The sequence below is a fragment of the Acomys minous genome, assembly GCF_964271855.1.
Source record: "Acomys minous genome assembly, chromosome: 2".
NCBI classification, from domain to species: domain Eukaryota; kingdom Metazoa; phylum Chordata; class Mammalia; order Rodentia; family Muridae; genus Acomys; species Acomys minous.
Window position 1 is genome coordinate 27,873,261 of NC_140484.1, and position 16,404 is coordinate 27,889,664.

At 40.4% G+C, this 16,404-nt stretch overlaps 1 protein-coding gene across 5 annotated transcripts in view; it reads left to right on the plus strand.

Annotated features, from left to right (window-relative positions):
• ASAH2 (N-acylsphingosine amidohydrolase 2) overlaps positions 1–16,404 on the plus strand; it is a 113,079-nt gene that overhangs the window by 75,737 nt on the left and 20,938 nt on the right. For all 5 annotated transcript variants that reach the window (XM_084758003.1, XM_084758005.1, XM_084758007.1 and 2 more), the window contains exons 10-16: positions 3,470–3,590; positions 5,408–5,533; positions 8,591–8,677; positions 10,862–10,966; positions 11,077–11,158; positions 12,560–12,675; positions 14,397–14,491. In XM_084758003.1, the coding sequence (XP_084614129.1) occupies positions 3,470–3,590; positions 5,408–5,533; positions 8,591–8,677; positions 10,862–10,966; positions 11,077–11,158; positions 12,560–12,675; positions 14,397–14,491 (732 nt within the window). The remainder of the gene's footprint in view (positions 1–3,469; positions 3,591–5,407; positions 5,534–8,590; positions 8,678–10,861; positions 10,967–11,076; positions 11,159–12,559; positions 12,676–14,396; positions 14,492–16,404) is intronic.

The following is a 16,404-nucleotide window of genomic DNA, read 5'->3' on the forward strand; positions in this document are numbered from 1 at the left end:
TCTCTCTCTCTCTCTCTCTCTCTCTCTCTCTCTCTCTCTCTCTCTCTCTCTCTCTCTCTCACACACACACACACACACATATATATGCAAAACAACAACGCACATAAAAAAACTAAATAAAATTATTTAAAAAGAGAAATTCTTGGAATTACTTGGGAGTCTGAGGCACAAAGATCTCATTTTTTTTTAAAGAATGCCAAGATGAAAAAAAAAAAAAAGAAACTAAACTGGAAAAGTTTGAATATCTATCAATTTAGAGCCACTAGTTCAACAATCTCCATTTAACTATAATCAACTTCAATATAATGGCAATATTCTGCCATTTTGTTTCCTTACTCCAGTCTCTTTTTTTGTTTGCTTTACTAGAATATTTTACAGACAACAGCAGATAGCTTACATTTCATTCATAAATAAGTCAGCAAAGGATTATTTTTCTTAAGAAAAATATGTAACTACAACTCATTGTGTCTAGCTATTTGGATGTAGTGAGTGGTTCACTAGGCGTTTTACTAGGGAATAGGTAGTTTATTAGAAGGGTTATAAATGTTATGGATAGACAGATGTGCAACAACATGGCAAGGACTCTGAGGCACGGATTGGAGCCACCACCAGAGACAGATCCCATGGGAGCATCTCTGAAGAGAATCGGAGTCCATGTGCCACAGGAGGGAGCCTCTCCCTACAGTTCCCTTAGGTTCACAGGCAGACCTGCACTCGGTCTCTCGGATTTTCTGGCAGGAGGTGGGAAGGACAGGATGTGCTAGCTCCTTGATGTAAAGTCACTTCCCAGCTGAGATGTCCAACTCAGGCTCACAGACAGTGTCCCCGAAGGGTGCATGTAAGAGACTGAAAAGGGGACAGCTGTGCAAAGTAGCAGCTAGATTTGAGCAGTACATTACTGCAATTATATCACAAATAATTTCCTTTTTTAAAAGATTTATTTATTTATTGTATATGAGTGTTTTTATCTCCAGAAGAGGACATCAGATCACATTATAGATGGTTGTGAGCCACCATGTGGTTGCTGGGAGTTGAACTCAGGACCTTTGGAAGAGCAGGTGGTACTCTCAACCACTGAGCCATCTCTCTAGCCCCCACAAACAATTTCTTTCTTTCTTTTATTATTTACAAACAATTTCCTAAAGGAGTTTAATATCCAGTCTGTGCCTGATAAAGTTTTGGAATTTATATATTTGCTTAACTAATTTGTATGCATAGGTGTTAAGTAAATGCTGTACCATTGAGGCATATGGGCAACCTAATAAAGTCTCTGTTCTACCTGTTTTGTTTAAATCAGAATACAATCAGAATACATGAACAGTATACAGACTGCATTTTTGTCTATGTGTATTGTTTCTTAATATTTTTCACATGTGACAATTCTGTTTCTATACTACTTACTGTATAAAGAATTGTAAAGTCAATCACTATGTATTATTATTATTATGCATATCATATATTATATGCTATTACACACACACACACACACACACACACACACACACAAATAGAGAGACAGACAGGCAGACAGACAGATAGATAGATAAATAGATAGAGACAGAGATTGAGATTTGTATATATGTGGTGAAAGAGCTGGCTGCATTGGCTTGCCCTCCCATAAAGCACCACTGGGCTTTTGCTGGTTGGAGACTTTCAGCTCCAGCAGACCCGCCCAGTTCTTTTTAATCCACATGAGGCCCCATTGTACCAACCAGAGTAATTCTGTGCTACCTGTCTAGCGCATTGAACTTTATGGCATCACCTCCAACCTACGTCTACTATCAGAATGGAGGACTTTAAGTGAACCTCAAGGTCCTAAAACACCCTAAATCTTTAAGTAAATGTTTAGTTTTGTGTACCATTTTCACTTAGGTAGGGATGTAAGCTAAATGTTTAAATTTTATTTTTCAGCATAGGTTTGAATCTGTAAGAGTTGAAAAACTCCTAACACTTAACCTGCCACTTGATGAGTCAGCATTTCTCATTTCTTGTCTGTTTTGGTTCATCTGCTTTATTGCCTTTATCCAGCAGACATCTGTATTAGCCAGCTTCCCACATCACTATGACCAAATGCCCGAAGGAAAGACCTTAAGGAATGATTTATTTTGCTCACAGTTTGACAGAGTGTATTCCACTGTGGCAGGGAAGTCACCAGAGAGTGACAGCTGTGGACGGCTGTGGCCTCATGTTGCCGCAGAGCAGGATGGAAGGGCTTCAAGCCAGGGGCCTCTAGCCTTACGTCCGTGAGCTTGGCCCCATATCCGGAGAGCCCCGTAGTCTCCCAAAACAGAGACATCAGTTAGGTACTAAATTTTCTTTTCTTTTCTTTTTTCTTTCTTTCTTTCTTTCTTTTTTTTTTTTTTTTTTGAGTTTTTGAGACAGGGTTTCTCTGTGTAACCTTGGCTGTCCTGGACTCAACTCTGTAGACCAGGCTGGTCTCGAACTCACAGTGATCTGTCTGCCTCTGCCTCCCGAGTGCTGGGATTAAAGGCGTGCGCCACCACGCCCGGCTAAATTTTCAAATACACAACTCTGTGGGAAAATTTTCACATGGAAAGCACCACAACAGTTTCTTTCACCTGTGTGAAGGTTTGGTTTATAATAGATAAGGCTCCCAGGCGAGCTGTCCTAGGAGCCAGTCTTCTGTGGGCCATCATCTTGCTTTTCTGTGTCACCTATGCGGATGGAGGCAAACAGCCTACCAGCATTGTGAAAGAAAGTAGCAGATGTGTAATTAGTTTGTAAATTGTATGGATCTATATTTAAACAAGGTATTCCTATGCATGAGGACATGCTGAATTATGCATGCATCTTCTCTTATGCCTTTATGCACTTAATCTGCTCTTCCTGCCTCTGTGATGCCCTTCAGATGAATTGCTAGTCATCTGTGGTCTGAAAGCCTTTATGTCCATTTCTTTATACCATTTGTCATAGCATATTAAGGCCATTTGTTCACATCTCTGTCTTCTGTGAGACTCCGAGAGAAAGCTCCATTTATTCCGTGCTTGGCATACAGCCAGCCCTCAGTACATGTTTACTGAATTGGATTGGGGTGATTTGAATAATATTATCTTTGTGTCTGTCTTGAAGGACAAAAATCTATGTCTATCCAATTATTTAGGACTATCACCTGGTAACTGACCATGCTTGGAACTTGTTAAAAACTTTCATGATGATAATGGTGATACAACATTAATGAAAATGCAATTCTGTGTTTTTTTAAAGTAAATGATTAGAATTCTTGGGTATATGATTCACGATTTTATCTGACCAACAGTGAAAGACTCTGAATGTAGGGTGCTTAGAATTTAAGGTACTTTTATGTACTTCATTAGTGCAGTAGCTAGTGGTCAGCCTTATAAAATACATTTATTAGCTGGACAAGACTTAAGCCTTTGAGAGAAGGCTCCACCTTTGGCTCCACTCCTTGGGATCTCTGGATTAATTTGGAGCTTCTTCTCCTTTACAGCTGGTTTGCCATCCACCCTGTCAGCATGAACAACACCAACCACCTCGTAAATAGTGACAACATGGGCTATGCCGCTTACCTTTTTGAGCAAGAGAAGAACAAAGGGTATCTACCTGGACAGGTGAGAGTTAATGTCACTGAAATCGTCGTTGTGATTCACTGAGCGAGCGAGCGGTCCATTCAAAGTTCAAGAAGAAAGTGTTCTCGCAGACCTCATAAGTAGGCTTGGGTGGAAAGAGTTCACTGGTCTGGAGAAATGGGGCCAGCGGTTAGGAGTGTTTGCTGCTCTTCTAGGGGATGGGGCTTGGCTCCTAATACCCACATCAAAAGCCCCACATCCACCTACGACTATAGTTCCAGGGGATCTGGCCCTCCCTTTTAGGCTCTTTGGGAAATCCATGCTTGTGTGTGTGTGTGTGTGTGTGTGTGCGTGTGCGTGTGCGTGTGCGTGTGCGTGTGCGTGTGTCTGTGTGTGCACGTGCATGCATGTGTGGAAATATGGACAGAAATGCTTCAAATGATAAAGGTACCATTTGGTCTTCATAGCAGATGTTTCTTATATTGAAGGTTTCATAAATTTACAAGCAGTTACCTAAGAAAGAGTGCTTCCATATCTTTTTAGCATGCAATAATCTTTGATCAAACTGGTAATATGGTGTTTACTTTAATTTTGAGTGCTATAAGAGTATCATACACCTTCTTAGTAGCATAAAACCACGAATGGAGACAGGCCATGAGACTGCTTTGTTGATTCAGGCTTTCCTAATGAAAACACTTCTCCCAAAGACCTTCCTTCTTTCCTCTTTCTATTCTGTTTTTGAGAAGGCATTCCTATATAGTCTAGGATGACCTTGAATTTATGATCTCCCATCTTTAGCTTCCCAGCTTTCAGGATTCTAATGTGTACCACTGTGCAATTTGGGAAAAGAGGGTCTTAATTATACTTTAAAAGGGCCATTGATCCATGTCTTTCTCTAAGAAACCTGGAGATGTTTATTGAGAAACACTAGACAAGAAGATGTCTGGTCTGTCTCCCTTTCCCCTAGCTGGTGTGCCTTGTCTGACATCAGTGGAAGAGGATGCTCTAAGTCCTGCTGTGACTTGATGTGCCAGGGTGGGTTGGTACCCCTTAGGGGCTCCCCCTTCTCTGTAAAGAAGTAGAGGGGGCTGGGGGCATGAGGGTGGGACTGGGTGGAGCAGGGAGGGGGCTGGTATCAGACTGCAAAGTGATGAAAAAGGAAAGAAAAAAAAAGAGCTTGCAGGGGACCAACCTAGGTGTTGAATGTCAAGGGCAAGTAGATTTCTGGGCTTCAGATAAAGTACCAAACACTACATGGATGCTCCACATTTTGAAACTTAATGTACTCTGCATTTCTTTTTAAATCATATGTGTTAGAGGAATGTTTGCCTTTGAATGATTCATTTGAAATCTTTTGCCGATAACTAGATTATTTTCAGTAATAATAAGAATATCGACAGTAACATGAACCTTTTCAGAAACAAAAAAATTCTCAGAATATGGTCTATTTTTGTTATTGCTGTATGATTTTTTCCCTGAGGAATAGGGAGATAGTTCAGTTAGTAAAATACTTCCTGCACCAGAGTTGAATCCCCAGCATTCAAGCCAAAATTTGAGCATGCTTGTAATCTCAGTATTCGAGAGGCAATGCAGGCAGGCAAATGGCTGGAGCTCACAGGTCAACCACCACAGTCTAACCAGTGAATGACAAGTTTGTGAGAGATTGTGTCTCAAAACCAAGGAAGCAAAAATGACAGAGGAGGACGGCTTCTGAGGACTGATACTTGGTTTTGAGCTGTACCTACCCCCACACCTGTGTTTATACAGAAGTTTTTATGAGTGCAGTGAATATGTGTGTTTTTAATGGAAGTTATTATTAAAGACAAGAATAAAAGGTGATCATGGATTTATTTTGGCAGGGACCGTTCGTAGCAGGCTTTGCTTCATCAAACCTCGGAGACGTGTCACCCAACATTCTTGGACCACATTGCAACAACACAGGAGAGTCTTGTGACAATGAGAAAAGCACCTGTCCCATCGGTGGGGTAGGTTGTAAGGGCATGCTTACTTGATGTTTGAATTTCATCAATAACATACAAATGTGTTGTTTCTAAGTGCACTCTGACCTGTTGGCCTGGCGCTTCTCTGAAGCACCATCACAGACTCTCTAAACTTTAAGTGGGTTGTCACAGATTTCCACTGTGATGTCAAATGTAGAGGTTGTACATAATTCCTCAAACCTGGGAAGTTCAAGAAAAATTTACCTTCTAATATTTGAGTTTTTGAGTTTGTATCCAATACTCTCTGTGACATTTCTCACAGACTGTAAAACCTATGATTTTCTTTTTTCCTCTTTAAATTAAAAACTGGTCTTTCTGACTGTACAAAATGGTAAAAATTGAAAATCCTTAAATGTGGTAGTTTAATGTGAATGTCCCCATAGGCTCATATGTTGAACATTTGGTCCCCAGTTGGTGAAACTATTTGGGAAGGATCAGGAGGTGTGGCCTTGTTGGAAGAGGTGTGTCACTGGGGGTGGGCTTTGAGGTTTCAGAAGACTCATGCCATTTCCTGACTCTCTCTGTGCCTATGCTGCTTGTGGATTAAGATGTGAGCTCTCAGCTGCTGTTCCAGGCACCTTCTTTTGTCTCTCCACCATCATAAACTCTTACATAGACGCAATTCAACTCTTTTATAATTTACCTTGGTTATGGTGTTTTACCATAGCGATAGGGAAGTAACTAAGACCCCAAGCACCACTTGCCTTTTTAGTCCCCAGTAATTGCTAATCATGCTCTTCTTCTGGTAATTGTCCATGCATCTGTAAAACAATTTTTATGACTTACTTATGGATTCTAGGACTTATATTTTCCTTATAATTTTCTTTAGAAATTGTATATCTATATCTATGTGTCAACTTTGTATATTAGTCATTAAGGTTATATAATATATATTTTAAAAATTTACGTGCTTTCCCAGAATTGACATAAGTCTGTTTCAGCTTTCACACAGCAGCAGTATTCTTAGTGAAGCATCCCCATTGTGTGGTTACTTTGTTGAACTGTTTCTATCCTCCAACCCTACCTAATGAGCGGCATGGGTTAACAGTTACATTGTAGGTGTGTTATTGTTTTTAGTCAATTTTTCCTTTTTCTTCATTTGCACATTTGTCAATTTATTGCATTACAATTAATTTGCAGTACATTTAAAGTTACTTTTAAAACTCCATTTTGGTTATATAAATTATACTAATCTGTAATAGAATAATATGCAGTAGTTTATCAAATGATGGAATGCTGGATGATATGGGGGACAGTTTATATAATGTGGAGTAATAAATTTGGATTCAATATTGCATACTCAGTATCATGGCAATTTTTCAAAATGAATATTATAGTAAAAGAAGAAGTGACACCTCTTTAATTGTTAATGACTATTCTCTTGACACTATTATGAGTAGCTTTCATTTTCCTGCTCATGTATTTTCATATTTTTCTATAGTGATCATACTTTACCTTTATAACTAGAAAAGTCATAAGGGGACTCTAATGCCTCCTTAATTCAGTTGCTTTTTTTTTTTAAAAAAGAATTATTTATTTATTATGTTATGCCTGCATGTAATGTCTGCAGGCCAGAGGAGTGCACCAGATTTTATTATAGATGGTTGTGAGCCATCTATATGTGGTTGTTGGGAATTGAACTCAGGACCATTGGAAGAGGAAGCAGTGCTCTTAACCTCTAAGCCATCTTTCTAGACTATTGATTGCTTTCTAATTATGTTTTGATTGCCTTCCCTGACTCCAAGAAATCTTGTAGACAGTATTTGCACTCTGTATCACATATATATCGGCACAATGGTATACATTGCATTTCCACACTCTCTGTGAAGTGTTTATTTTCAATGAATACATTCTAATCCATAACTAAAGTAACTTTACTATGCTCAGCTTTAAGTACCACTATTTAGTTACCCTTTTCTTTAATTTTATGACTCCTGTCTAGCACTGTTTTAGTACACCTGTCTAACTTCTTCCTGCCCCTTTGCTCTCTGCCCTTCCTGTTCTCTAGTGACTACTATTCCACCCCATTCTTGCATGAGATCGGCTTTTTAGCTTTTACAAGTGAGTGAGAATACGTGGTGTTTGCTTTTGTGTGCCTGGGTTATTTCACTTAACAGAAGATGGAGGGATTCTCCTACCCCTTTTCCTGTCTGAGTTACATTCTATTGTGTACACCTACTGGCCATCTGCTGATGGGCACTGCGGTGGCTGAGTTTAGCTTTTCTGGGCAGTGTTAAAGCAGATGAAGATGTAGAAAACATGAGAATAATGAGGTCATCTCCTTTACATGGATAAAAGCAGAATGTTCATCTCTCTGAAAAACCTTAAAGTCCTTTAATATGTTAAAGTCTTATAAATATTTGTCAAAAACATTAAAAAACTTCCCCAGTCTATCAATTTTATATCAGCCTAAGTTATATGGTCACTCCTATATAAATATTTAAAATGTATAAGTGGTCAAATATACTAAGCCTATTCTTTATTACTTTGGTCTTTTCTTGATTTCTCAGACTGTAACAGTTATTCACCTATATCTTCTTTCCATATGTTCTCTGTAACATTTATCATATTTAAGTATTTGATCAATCTTAGCTTTTCTGATCTAAGACATAGGATATAGAGCCAGAGTTGTTTGTTTTCTTCCGTGGAGGATGGCTAACTGTTCTAACATAATCTACACGCATCTCTGTGTAAGACAGTCAGAGCAGGAGTGCCAGGCGAGCATAAGCTAGTAAAAAGGCAGTGCCAGGGGACAGGACTGGCTTCCAGTCCCAGCCCAGCGTTGCCTCCTGTGTACTGTACAGCAGAGCTCTCAACCATGCTCGATTTTGTTCCTAACTTTAGAAGGAGGTTACTGGAAAAGGTACAACCTAAAGAATCACCCGGGCTCCAAACGCATGCATGATTATATTTGCCTTCACCAGAAAACCGAGGAAATGACTGAAAAGAAATGCTAGAATTGGCTTAGCAAATATATTTGCTCGAATTCCGTTGTGATTTTCCATTCCACACTAATGATCGTATTGTTTCGCTTTGCTCCAGCCTAGCATGTGCATCGCCAGAGGACCGGGAAAAGATATGATTGATAGCACACAAATTATAGGCCGGATCATCTATGAGAGAGCCAAGGTAGGCAGAGGCCAGCACTTTGCATCTCTGTTTTGTGTTGTTCTTTCAAACCCACAAACATCAATTACTAGGAAGACAATGATTGCAAGGAAGAGGGCACAAGAGCTCAGACTGGCCCGGAAGTCTAAAAGACTTGGGTTTCTGAGGTTGCCCTTGGGAGCTGTGCAGGACTCTGTCTGATCTGGCCAGACTTCCTAGTGCATTTAAAACCAACCAGGCAGGAAACCATTCTATTTTAGGATGTTAGGAAGCCAGAGTGTGCGGAGACAGATAGACAGTTAAGTGCTCAGTTAATGTGGCCTCACACGGGCCTACTGTCATCTAGAGTCTGAAATCTCTCCAGGCGTTGCCTGGCTGAAGTCATCTGACCACTGCTGAACTTGGCCTGTAGAGACAAAGCTGAGCTGAGCATCTCAGGCACCATGAATTCTCGTTTGTTTGTATGCTTCTTTGAAAGGGCAAAGGTCATACTGCTTTTCTTTAAAAGAAAACATTACTCTGAAGGAAGAACCTGGTTTGCAATGAGAGCTCTGTGAATGACTCCAACTTCTACCTGCTCCTAACATTTTTTGTATCATGTATGTGGTGCATGCATGTATAGGTGTGTGCTTTGGGGTGTGAGGGGGCATGAACACATGTGTATATATATGTGTGTGTGTGTGTGTGTGTGTACATGGATGTACACATGCATGTGGAGACCCAAGATTGACGTTGGGTGTTCTGCTTAATTGCTCTCCGCCTTGTTATTTAAGAGGCTCTCTCTCTCTCTCTCTCTCTGAACTTGGAACCCATTGGTTAGGCTGACAGGCCGACAAGTTCCATGGATCCTTCTGTCCCTGTCTCCCCAAATCTGGGATTATAGAAGTATACCCCTCTACCTGTCTGTACACCCCTCTACCTGTCTGTACACCCATCTACCTGTCTTTTGCATGGGGACTAGGAATGGAACTGAGATCCTCTGTTTTTGTAACAAGCACACTATGGGCAGAGCCATCTCCCCAGCAATGTGCTGAGGCTTGTTTTCCATGCTGTCCCCGCTTTTGTATCTACTTCTACAGAGATATTTCTGAGGGGAAATGTGAAAGAGAAATGACTTCCAACTGCTATGTCCATGGTAATGTTAAATCTCTTGTTTTCATGGCTTGTACACACACACACACACAAGCATGCACACATACATGTGCATACACACACATACACACACACACACACATACACATCTGCCTGTGTTTAAATAGATAATTCCTTCTGAGTTCTAAAATGTATCAGAAGCCATTAAGAAGAACAAAAGTGCCTTTCAAAAACACCAGACATAAAAATCTATAACCACAGGCAGACTAATGGCTGTGGTTTCTTTTTATTTACTGTGGTTCTATCAGTGGATTATCCTACATTAAAAGATTCTTTTTAGGGTGTGCCTGTGACATACTTCAGTGTCAGATATTTTGTTTCTGTCATTAGCCTGGGAGCAGAGCAATTCTCGATTCTCTCGTCAGCAAGACACACTTTCTCTGGCTATCAGGAGAGAGAGGCTGTCGCTGGGGCTCCAGTTGCTTGTCTTAAAAGCACACACTTGGCTATCATGGAAGTGGGCCAGGTGTCAGGTCACTGTGCTTGTGCCGAAGTTAAGATTTTCCTGTATTGTATGACACCAATATTCTTAAAAGTATTAAACTTACATTTCCCACACACTTGGAAAAATTCCTTTTATATATGTATATATATGTACACACACACACACACACACACACACACACACACACACACACACACACACACACATATATATATATATATATATATATATATTGTTTTAATGGCAAAGAGTAACTGATATATGAGGGACCCGAAGTCTTTGAGCCACTGCTTGGCTCCTGTCCTTGGAGAACTCTGGATTCCTAAGAGGGACAATTTATACCAAGCCTGCCAGCTGACGGCCTCCCGCTCCAGCAAGGATGAGGCTAGGGATTTTAGGTCATGGTCTGTTTCACGTTAAGTTCTCGGAGGTTTCAAGTTCTAGGAAACGGTGGGGTTGATAACGAGAACCTTGGGGAGAAGAGTGAGGTTGTTATCAAGCAGCGAATGAGACAAAGTGTCTGGGGCAGAAGATCCTAGGTGCCAGGGTAGCATCCATCTCTCTTCAGTTCTTTTCCTCTGCACAGTGAGCCTATGTGGGTTTTCTAGGAGCTGTATGCCTCTGCCTCCCAGGAAGTGACTGGACCAGTGTTTTCAGCTCACCAATGGGTGAACATAACAGATGTGAGCGTCCAGCTCAATGCAACGCACACAGTGAGTATGACAGAGAACACTGAATTTGCTATGTAGGCAGAACACTGGTGCTTATTGCTGAACTTGTTTTTTTTTTTTTTTCTTGTTTTGTTCTATGATCCTTCCTTCAGGTGAAGATGTGTAAACCTGCCCTGGGCTACAGTTTTGCAGCGGGCACCATTGATGGAGTTTCAGGCCTCAGTATCACACAGGGTGAGATGGAGGAGGATGGAATGTGTGCTTCCAGGTTCGGAGGCTTCGGGCTTCTGTTTCCTGATGAAGCTTAACTGTAGCCAGTGTGTTTATGGTTCCCATTTCTAAACTCAGGCCACTCCAGGTGGCCAAGGATAGGTATCTTTTGTCCCTGAGCTTTGTTAGTTCAAATCCAAGCAGAGACAAACTCTTCTGGCATTTCAGTATATCAAGAAACTTTGGTAATGTAGTGTGTGTGTGTGTGTGTGTGTGTGTGTGTGTGTGTGTGTGTGTGTGTTTGTGTGTGTGTGTGTATGTGTGTGTGTGTAGGGATCAGAGATGTTGGACCTCAGGTGCCATTCACTTATTCGTAGAGGCAAGTTCTCTCATTGGCTTAGAAATTGCCATGTAGGCCAGGTTAGACCTCTAGCTTCTAGGGATCCACCCGTTTCTCCCTCCCATTCCCCATTACTGAGACTGCAGGTGTGCACTCATGCACCTGCATTTTTCAGTGGGCTTTGGGGCTCCGAACTAAGACCCTTAGGCTTTGGAGGCAATGACTTTACTCACGTCACCATCTCCATGGCCCCAGGTTACCCATTACCCATGGTTTCTTTGTGATAGCAGTGTGCAAAGAATGTAATGAAGAAAGATGAAAAAATAAAACCAACCTTGAGAATGAGAGAAAATCCCAGCCAGCATGTGTGTGGAGTGCTGTCTCCTTGTGGCTTTCATTTGCATCCCCTAAGGAACCGTTTATCCATATACTTTTCTTTAAGTTTGAGTTTTTGATTATAATTATTGATTTATGAACTTTCCTAAAATTATTTTTGTATAAAATCCCTCATTGGATAAATTATTTGAAAAAAATTTCTCTCATTTGATAAGTTGTCTTTACAATTTCTTGATTATATTCTTTGAGACGCAAACGTCCAGATCAGTTTCCTTTTTGCTACCAGTGGCTTGACATCACACCAAAAAAATAATTCACTATCATGAAGGCTTACCCTGTAGCTCTAAAAGTTTTACTCTTTTAGTTCACAAGCCAGGTGGCTGGAATTACATGTTGAATTTTTTAAATGGAAAAAAAAAAAAGCTGAGGCAGTTCATAAATATGTGGGTTATATAAAACTGTCTTTATGAACTAAATGAGCAAGGTTAATATAAATACAACTTTGAGAATACCACACAAAATATATTCTGTTATTGTTAATAAAGCTGGCCGTCCAATTAAGCGCTACTGCTTTGTGACGTACAGAAAACACTGCCCCCTCTATTGCTCGAATTGTTGGAGCTACTGAGTGGCAGCCTTAACAGAGCATCTGAACTGTCCAGAATGGTTGTGTGCCATGCTATCTAAGCCATGGCACCCTCAGAGGCCTAGTCACGGGGGGGTCTTATTCATCCTAACAATTCTAATAGGAACAACAGAAGGGGATCAGTTTTGGGACGGTCTTCGGGATAAGCTCTTTGGCAAACCATCTGAAGAAATCACAGAGTGCCATAAACCTAAACCAATCCTGCTTCATACTGGAGAGGTAAGGCATTTGGTTGTTTTAATGAAGTCAGAATATCATACTTTGTAGTTTCTGAGCTATCAGATAATAGCCAATGTCTACTGACATGGAAGGTCTTACATATTCTTAGGTAATTTGTTATTTATTACCATTATATATTTACTACTACTACTACTACTTATTTATTACATGTGTGTATGTGTGGGGGCATGTTTGTAGAGGTCAGAGGACACTGTCATGGAGTTGGTTAGTTGGTTTTCTTTTTGCGCCTTTACATAAGTTCTGGGGACTGAACCCTGCTTCCTGTGGCTGGCACTTTGCCTGCAGAGCCTTCCCAGTCTATCCCCCGAACTCCCCCCACCCTCCCCCCATGAATATTTAATATTAAAAAATTTAAATGCTGTGTCAAACTCTAATGAATTACTACTATTAAATATACCAAGTTACTTAATTATTAAGAAAACACTAGGAGATTGGAATATAGAGAAGAAAGACTAACACTCTTATTGCTCAGGCTCTAGGAAGGTAGTCTACGAAGAGTTCTTTAGAGAGGAAAACATCTAGGTCATACAGGAAAATCCGTGAGCCAGTGTTCTCCTATATTAGGTACAGTTGTTTCTTTCTTTACATAGTTATTGATATATGTATTTATTTTTGTTTGTATGTATAAGTATGCATACACACATGTGTGTGAGTGTATGTGGAGACCCAAGGTAACCTCAGATGTTATTCTCTGAAGTACACATCTTATTTTTGAGACATGTCCTTTCACTGGGACCTGGGGCTCTCTAATTAGGCTAGACTAGCTGGCCAGCAAGTCCCAGGGATCCTCCTGTCTCTACCTCCAATGCTAAGATTAAGGATATGCCCCCATGCCTATCTCTATATGAGTGCCGCAGATCCAACTCAATTCCTTTTGCTTATGTGGCAGCATCATTAAGTTAAAATCATTTTTGTTTTGTTTTGTTATTTTCAAGACATAGTTTCTCTGTGTAGCCCTGGCTGTCCTGGAGCTCACTCTGTAGGCCAAAACTCAGAGATCTACCAGCTTCTGCTTCCTAAGTGCTAAGATTAAAGATGTGCACCACCACTGCCTAGCTAAAGCCATTTTCTCTTAACACTACTTTAGAAAATATTTTTCTTTTACATTTGCAATGTTAAAAAACTCATCTCATTATTCACAGAGGCATGATTCCTGAAGTGTAAGCATTTAAAAAGTCGACTTTCCCATATCCTATTAAAATTCTTATCGTAGGAGAAAGAAGGAGGAAAAGGACAGAGATCATTTCCACTAATCAGAATATGGGAAATGGTAGAATCTGTCAGAGGAACTTTGGAAGATAAAGCGAGTCTTGGGAGTTCTAAACTTAAAGCACGACAAGAGTTAAAATAGAAACGACTGCACTAAACCATTCCAAATGGCATACTATACTGATTGAGGAGACAGTCTGTCTCTTGCAGTATCCTGGTGAGACCCTAGTACCAGTTCACCAAAGCTCATTTGTTAAGTTCAGAGTAACACAGCATTTGAGATTCACATGCTGTGGCCTGGACCTAAACACACACATGATGTGTTTAGTGTTACCATACCATAGTTAGCAATGAATCCTCTGATATAGTGGAAAAACAAAAACAAAAACAAAACTAGTTTCAAATATTTGAAATTGTTTAAAGAGCTTATGTGACTGTCAGCGATAGGAGTAATTTATTCCTAATATAATTTTCCTGATTTGGGGTTTCAGATAACAAAACCTCATCCTTGGCATCCAGATACTGTTGATGTTCAGATTGTTACTATTGGGCCGGTTGCCATAGCTGCTGTCCCTGGGGAATTTACGTAAGTTCTTTATAAAAAATTATAGTAAAATATATATATATATATGGTGAAATTAATGTTTTAAAATAATTTATTTATGTTTTTGTGTGTCTGGGCAGGGCATGTGGGCCATGACATACTTGTGGAAGTCATGGGATAAGTCACTGAGTCACTTCTTTCCTTACACCATGTGGGTTCTAGAGACAGCACTTGGGTCACTAAGCTTGAGGGTAAACATCTTTACCTGCTGAGGCAACTTGATGACCCTGGTACTAAATCTTAGGGGAAGATAATTCTCTGCTGACATCTTGGCAACAGTGACAAATAATTTGTACTTGTTTGGTGGGGCCTCGGAAGAATAAATCTGTCTCTGCTTTTGAGCTGTGGGGGGGAAATGGGCAAAATAAAAATGTGAAAAACTCACAAACCTGGCATTCCAAAGATAAAAGGGTACAGTGGATCATGTCAGTGGAGAGACTTGAAATTATATTAAAACACTTGAAAACATCAGTTTAGATATTAAAAACACAGAAGAACATTTTATTTTTTTATTTTTAAAAATTTACATTTAATTTTATTAATTTATTCAGAATACAACTCAATTGTTATCCCATCACTTGTATCTTCCCATTCCTCCCTCTCTCCCTCTCTCACCCTATTCCCCTCCCCAAGGTCTAAGATCAAGGACGACCTTCTCCCTGTTATATGGTCATAGGATATCAAGTCTCATTTTGGTAGCCTGCTTATTCTTCCTTTGAGTGCCACCAGGCCTCCCCACCAAGGGGAGGTGGTGAAAAAGGGGCACCAGAGTTCATGTCAGAGTCGGTCCCCGCTCTCCACACAACTGTGGAGGATGTCCTGACCATTGGGTAGATCAGAGTAGGGGTTCGATGTACAGAAGAACATTTTAAGCCTGTGTCTTTTACAGTCTTTACCATCTCCACAGAGGGCAGTTTGTTGAAATAGTCCTTGAATTTTCTTTTTTCCTCTTTAAAGAATTCATCAAATTCCTATATTCTTCCCAATCTTTTCTGTCATTTCCCATCTGGCTGTCATTCACTCAGCTTATTTCAGTTACCTCCAATTTGGGTTCCCTCATTACTCCTCTTAGTCCTTTCTCAACACAACAGCCAATTGCATGCCATAAAACAGTGGTGCTCAACCATCCTAACCCTGCTACCCTTTAATACAGTTCCTTCACGTTGTCATGATCCCTAACTACAAAGTTACTTTCTTTTCTACATCATAATTGTAGTTTTGCTACTTTTATTTTGCATAGTCATATTTATTGCCCAAATACCAGGCGGCCTTCTTGACCCTGAGTTAAGTAGGACTATTCAGGGTTGGGGATACTGTATTTGAGTTTGATCAGCACTCTCCCTCAGGCAAGGGCCAAGGAATGGGTTTTGCTACTTCTATGAATTGTAATGTAAATATTTTTAGAGACAGAGGTTTGCCAAAGGGGTTGTGACCCACAGCTTGAGAACCACCACTTTAAACCATGAACCAAACATGTCACTTCTCTGTTCAAGCCCTCCCAGTCCTTTCCCATTTTATTTCAGGTAATCCCTCAGATCCTTCCAACCTCCTTCCTGTTCCCACAAGCTCCCTGGGGCGATTTCTTTTGATTTTTCCCTCTTGCTCCACCCTGGCTCACTCACCTTGCGTCACTGTCAAGGTTGCCTGTATAGACCTACTAAGCATGTTGTGGGCTCCAGGACTTGGAACTGATGGTTCTCTCTGTATGAAACACATTCTCTCCAGCTGGCCTCATGGCCAAGTCTTTTAACTTTTTTAAAAATTCCTTGCTCAAATCTCTAACTGAGATGCCAATTCTAGTCATACTACATAAAATCATCATTAGCAACGACGACCAAGCTCTGGCTCTCTCACCTCAGCACCAATATCAGGGCCCCCACTACTCCCGTCTCTCA